Below are 6,809 nucleotides of genomic sequence, written 5' to 3' on the forward strand. Positions count from 1 at the left end.
CCCCCTGAGTGCACAAATTTTTGTGCACTGGGCCTCTAGTCCTATATAATAAAAAGCTAATATGCAAATTGACCCAACAGCAGAATGACTGGTTGCTATGATGCACACTGACCACCAGGGGGCAGACGCTCAACGCAGAAGCTGCCCCCTGGTGGTCAGTGCGCTCCCACAGGGGGAGCACCTCTCAGCCAGAAGCCGGGCTCACAGTTGGTGAGTGCAGCGGCAGTGTCAGGAGCCTCTCTCACCTCTGTGGCAGTGCTAAAAACCCCTCAGGGGGTCCCGGATTGTGAGAGCTCACAGGCCAGGCTGAGGGACCCCCGCCCCCCCACCACCTCAGTGCACTAATGCCATGCACTGGACCTCTAGTTATTAATAACTAGTTAATTACAATGGTATCAATGCTACTGTGCCTGGATAGCCATTGCTGACCAAACAGCAATGTACTTCCCCACATTCTAGCCCCCCCCACCCCCTTCCCACAATCAGTGGCTTCATATTAGCACCTCGCGCCCAAATGAGCAATGTCCTTCCAAAGTGAGGCATTTAAAGGCCGCTGGTCCTCAACTCTCCAGATCTCCATCTTCCTGCTTGAGAAAATGGCTTGTCCCTCAGCCTGGGTGCCCAGGAAATTCTGTGGAGTAGAACCCCTGCCCACCCACAATGGCTCAGTCACGTGAGTGAAAAATAAATCTTTGTTGTATTAACCCTCTGAAATTTCTGGATGGTTTGTCCTGCAGCATAACATGACCTTTCCTGACTAATGTGAATGCCTACCTTCCTCTAAGGCAGGGGCTAGCAAACTTTGTCTGTAAAGGACCAGACAATACGTATTTACGGCTTTGTGTGTCATGCCTTCTCAACTCCTCAATTCTGCCATTGTTGCTCATAAAGCATCCATAGACAACATGTAAATGCATGTGCATGGCTGTGTGCCAATAACACTTTATTTGCAAAACATACAGTGTACAATATTTGGCTCAAGGGCCATAGTTTGTGGACCCCTGCTCCAAGAAGTTGTTATGAGGAATATCTCAGATGAGGCATTAAAGCACTTTGTTCTGTACTTGGCAAATTGGACCTCCTTTTCTTCCTGCTTTCTAAGAGCTCACACTCTGGCTTTCAGAGGCTGAGGTGGCCTGGAAATATTTGCAATGCTCAGTCCTTTCCAGGCTCAGAGCCTCTTTGGTATGAAACTGTCCTTGCCACCCCTCTCCGGGGTTACAGAGCGAGCGCCTGTAACGTCATTCACTTTACATAATCGCCTAATAATAGCTCCGGGAGAGACAGGTTTGTGTGTGTGCCTGTGAGCTTCTCTTCATTATTTCATTAAATTTGCATTAAAATAGCAAATTGTGGGGGAGAGAAGGAAGGAGTCTACAATGGCTTTTACTGCCGTTTTCCTATTTACTAAGTCTTACAAGGGAACAGTGTGGTCCCTATAGTGAGGAAAGCAGTATGTGCTGTTTAGCTCAGTGGGCTTCTCCCACTGGACCAGAGCTCCTGCCGCCATTATGTGTTGGTATGATCTGCCCAGTCAATACTGATGCACCCTCATTAATAATCCACCGCCTTTTATCATGTGCCTATTATGTGCCAGATACTGATGGGGAGACTAAAATGAAGGCATTGTCTCCATCCTGGAGGAGTTTACCATTTGTGAAAACAAATGTTCTCTTCACTAGAGACAGGAGGCTACTGGAATTCCATTCCGAGGAAGTTCTTTCTAAGAAGAAATTGAAAAGAGATTATTTATGCAGGTTGGATTCATTGACCTAATCAACTGTGAAGCTGAGGAGGGCCTTGTGTTTGAGGAATGTGAAGACAACCGGTCCCCAAAGCTATCTCCCCTACACAGTCATGAACTGGAAGTTCTGAAATCAGAAATTCTTTAGCTTACCTATTCTTTCCCCACTGTTTTTGTTTTTCTTTTGTTTTTTACAACAACACAGATATTCCAAGAAAGAAAACACACAACCTTGGTGTTAAATGCTTGATTCATTGGTGTTAATTAGCTTTTCCATGAAAGTCATGTTTCAGGGCAGCAGGACTACAAGCTTCCAGAATTCAGTTGCCCATCAGTGCCTCCGATCCTTATTAGAACTTTGGTAATGATGTTGGAGTCTCTGGCCTCTATGATTCAAGGCTTTCTGCATATTCTGATTTAGGGAGGAAGAGGAGCCTAGAAAGCACAGGAGGACAGGAGTGTCATTCATAGCTGCCAAAATGGAGCTCCCAGGTGCACACTGGTTCTTACTGCCCAAGGGCCCCACCCATAGAGCAGAAGGCTAGGTGCATTGTGGCCTCCTAATCTTCATCTTAACACTATTAAAGATACTCAAAGGTCTGTCTTTTCCACCATTGAGTCAAGATTACCTGGCCACTCTGAGATGCAGGACTAGGGTAGGGAAGGTGTCAAATGGCTCAATGCTTTACTTGTATTCCAGATTCTATATTTCTATATTATATTCAAATTTATATTCTATTCTCTGTAAATATTCTTTTATATTCTACTACATTGTCAGAAATATTCAAGTCTAATACCCATGCATAATAATATTCACATCTTTCTTGACAAGAATGTCCCTCAGCTCTCTTTGTGTCCCTTTAGGTTAACATCTTTTATAAGCATGTCTGGCCTGAATGCCTACAGATTGAGAAATTATCTACTCAATAAGAAAAGCTAGTATGTTAAATATCCATAGTCTGGATTAGCAGCACAATGTGAATATGCCTTTATCCATCTAAGTATCACATCAGTGCTCATAAGAGCCACTTGTGCCACAAACGATTCGGGTTTCTCCTTAAGAGTAAAATTAGTATAGACATAGGCCACTGGGACTTCTGGGTCAGTTAATTTCTACTTTCTCCCTGAGCTCACTGCTTCCTGTTTCTGCAATTGTCTCTACTTATTCCCAGTGGCCACCCAAGAGGGGGATGATGATGTTTGTTCGTCCATCCATCCTTCATCCATCCATCTGATCAATATCTATGCAGTGCCTACATGTGCAGGCATTCTGCAGGGCTCAGAGGGCAGAATGGTGAGAAAGACCAACTGGGCTGCTGACGATTAAATAATCACAGGAAGAGGGACAAGTGACAGGTGTAGAGTGCGTGGGAGTACCTAGAATCCTTTACCTAGCTCAGGGTGGGCAGAGATCTGAAGGATGAGTAGAGGTGAAGGGGGAAAAAAGGGGGTAGGAATGTCATAGGCAGAGGGAACAGCCTCAAGGGAAGGCTTTCAGGCCTGCGGGAGGATCTAAAGGCAGCTCAGCTAGGACCATGGAAGGAGGAGGAGGAGGGCAAAAAAGGAGTCAGGAAAAATAATAAAGAAACTGTACTACAGTTCACTCCACAGCACAAAGAGCACAAGGAATGTTACATTTTCTATTTTACCAAGTTCAGATAATCCTAGTTTGAGTCCCCTCTTGTCATGGCCTGCGAAGAATCTAAAGGAAGGATTGTAGAAGGTCCTTTCTCTCCCCTTTGGACTACATGAACCCATACCACGGGCTTGCAAGGGCTGCCTGGGGCAGGGCCTGGGTCCAGGCTACATAGTAGGCTCTCTGCCCGGCCCACAGCCCCACTCCAAGGTCAACAGATTCCCCTCTGAACCAAACTCAGTCCTGGGGACCTTTCCAAGTTTCCTGAAGCTGTCCAGAGCTCAGGGCTCCCAGGCCCCATCCCTGGTCCAACCTCATCAGAGGCAGCATTTCCCGGCTAAGCTCAGGCCCTTACCATGAGCCCTCACGACCTTACCTAACTTAGCAAGAATCAAAGCCCAGAGCCCCTGGCCATCTCCTCCTCTGGGAAAATCAGCTGATTCCTTTTGAGGCCTAGACCTTCCAAATCTATAAGCCTGGGAGATGCTATGTTGCCAACAGGCTTCTTTCTCAAGTCAGAGAGAGAGAGAGAGAGAGAGAGAGAGAGAGAGGTGAACATTGCTTATTCCATCCTGGGGCAAGGAGAGCCCAAACCTTTAGAAACATGAAGCTGGCCTCTTTCTTAGAGATGATGGGAGCAGGACAGTGTGGAATAGGGGGCTGTTAGATTTCTTCCCTAGAGACTCTTCATCAGAAAAACAAACACGCCAAACTCAAGAAGACATGACTATATTCTCACAATTTCATCCTATCCTACCAATATGAGCTGCTGCTTTTTGGCCAGGCACTATGGGCTTTATACTTTACAAACATTATTTCACATAATCCCACAGCAACTTTGTGGAGGCTGGTTCTACTGTTGTGTTCCTTTCATAGACAAGGAAACTGAAGCAGAGACATTAGCAGCTTGCCTAAACTCACAGAGGGAGAGTAGAATTCAATTCCAGGTTGCACTGGCTCTAAACCGGCAATCTTGACATTGGCTGCCCATTACAATGACCTACACTTTTACCCCATGCCCAGGTCCTGCCCCAGACCAATGATTCTCTGGGGGTCTGGCCCAAACACAGCACTTCTGCAACTCCCCAAGTGAATCACAGGCTGAGACCCATCAGAGAGTCCCTGCTCTGTGCCCTGGGCCAAACCACCCAGTTTCTGGGTTAGCAGCTGGGTAGTTGGAGGCACCAGAGGCTGAGACAGGAGCACTGGACAGCAGCAGGCTTGGGGCTTGCATGCTGAAGGGCTCAGTTTTGGCTATATGGATATGAAGTATCTTTGGATCACACAGATGGAACTATTCACCTGGAAAATATTCATAGGGCCTGGGAGTCAGACTTTGGCTCCCAGATGCCTGCTGAAACCATGGGAATGGTGAAATCATTGCACCCCCTGGAGAGTGTGGGCAAGATCCATGTCTGGACAAGTCTTCACAGGCCTCCAAGGCCACTGCCTCTGGCCAGGTCCCTGCATGTCTACAGCCCACACTCTTAACTGTTAGATGGGTAATTGGGAAGAAATGGCAAGAGATATGAGGGGAAACTGAGAAAGATAAAAATGCTGAGAATAAAGTTCTTGGAGAGGTGGCGATGGCTTTTCCTTCCCCTCTGCTCCCTCCCTCCAAGTTGGTGGCCCTGGAGTAAGAAAAGGGAGGTTCCTTCTGAAAACAGGGGAGTTAGAGATATCCACAGTTAGAATTTAAGTAATCACAAAGGCCCAACTGAAAGCCAGCTTTCTAACACTGGAGCCTTGTCCCTCTATCTGGTGGCCCAAGTTTGTCTTCCTGGTTGGAGGCAGGTGGAGGAGGTGGAGAAGCCCTCAAGGCCATGGGCACTAGGCCCATGAATCCACCAGCCAACAAAATGCCTTCTATGGTAGGCTAAGGCTTCCACAGTGCACTTTGATAGTGTGCTTGTTAAAAATTGGCCACTCTGGGAGGAAATCCCAGAAACTGCATTCTTAAGAAGATCCCTTGATGATTTGGCCACACAAGGCATGAGCATGTAGCCCATAAAGCGTTCCTGTTCCCTTTCTCAGAAATTGACATTTTAATAGGCCCCTGAAGCCTTGGGTACTTGATCAACTACAAATGCTATACCTTCACCCACAGCCCCACTGAGCTGCAGCTACTGGTGGAAGTTGGACATATTTTTTTGGTGCATTGGGTAGAAAGGCTCTTACCCCCATCCCCCACCCTCAGGAGCCTAAAGCTGTTCTTTTGTCTTCAGCCTCTGGAGGCACGGCTGAAGACATTCTGGAGCCTCAGGATGGCAATCAAGCTTTTTCATGCTTCATTCAGTTTCACTGACTTCTGAAAATAATTCTCTAGAAAGAACTAAGCTCTCATTTACTATGTAAGATGATGATGCCCCAGGAAATATATTCAGCTCTTCAATATGAACCCAAACTTACACATGGAAAAATAATTTGATTTACCTTACTGAAGTTTATCACTCACAATCAGAAAACTAGGAGAATGTATTTGCATAAGCTTATTTATTTCTTACTAGTGACCTGGTGCATGGATTCATGCACATTGAAAGGAAATTAATTAGAAGGTGGCCTGCTGGGCAGGAGTGGGCAAGACGGGCTGGACATGCCCTGGAGCCAACCTCCCACTGGAGCCAACCTCCGGCGGTCCCTCCCTGATCTGCTGCACCTGGGGTGGCACCGGGGCTCAAAAGGCATCTGCAGAGTGAGTGGGGTCCCTCTGGCAGTTGGGGTCCCTTGGCCTGCCTGTGGGGATCAGGCCGAAACTGGCTCTCTGACATCCCCTGAGGGGTCCCGGAGTGTGAGAGGGCACTCTGTAAAGTTGCTGTTGTACAGGCTGTGGAACGCAAACGCAAGTGTGCAGTAATCCAGATTTGGGGCCTATAGTGCCCCAGCAACAACATAAGCCATGGCCGAAGATGGAATCGTGTGGCCCTGCAAGGAATTGGGCTCCTTCCTCTCTGGTTCTGGGGTGCATCACCCAAGAACCGCCACTGTCAAGTCACTGCAGCTTGGCAGCTCTTGCATTTAGCGTCTGCTCCCTTGTGGTCAGTGCACGTCATACCTACAGGCTGGTCAGGCGGTTGCTTAGCCTTTTATATATATACTAGTGGCCTGGTGCACAATATGATTAACTTCTGAAAACATACATTTAATGTTTTATTATACCAGTTTTCAGAGTTTATTGATATAGCTGTCAGTGTAGAAAATGCTGGAATACCATCTGCCAAAACTGGGTAATACATTTGTTGGCTAATGAAATGTCATGTTTCTCCTTTCTGATGTCTTTTTTTTTTGCTCTTCTTTCATGCAGATCTACGAAGGATTCCTCCTGTTTTACGGTCGTTCTCAACAATCTCCGAGTGTTTCTCATATTTGACTGGCTGCTGTTAGTCCATGATTTTCTCCACACTCCCAGTGACACAAAGAAACAAGCTAATG

General features: G+C 46.8%; 2 protein-coding genes across 5 annotated transcripts in view; one reads left to right on the forward strand and one right to left on the reverse strand.

Annotated features, from left to right (window-relative positions):
* Nucleotides 1-6,809, forward strand: part of RS1 (retinoschisin 1) — a 42,955-nt gene that overhangs the window by 16,627 nt on the left and 19,519 nt on the right. The gene's annotated exons all lie outside the window — the stretch shown is intronic.
* CDKL5 (cyclin dependent kinase like 5) overlaps nt 1,984-6,809 on the reverse strand; it is a 118,373-nt gene continuing 113,547 nt past the window's right edge. The window contains exon 19 of the mRNA XM_015564880.1: nt 1,984-2,179. Coding sequence (XP_015420366.1) covers nt 2,076-2,179 — 104 coding nt within the window. The 3' untranslated portion in view covers nt 1,984-2,075. The remainder of the gene's footprint in view (nt 2,180-6,809) is intronic.

Source organism: Myotis davidii, unplaced genomic scaffold, assembly GCF_000327345.1.
Source record: "Myotis davidii unplaced genomic scaffold, ASM32734v1 scaffold161, whole genome shotgun sequence".
Classification (NCBI taxonomy): Eukaryota; Metazoa; Chordata; class Mammalia; order Chiroptera; family Vespertilionidae; genus Myotis; species Myotis davidii.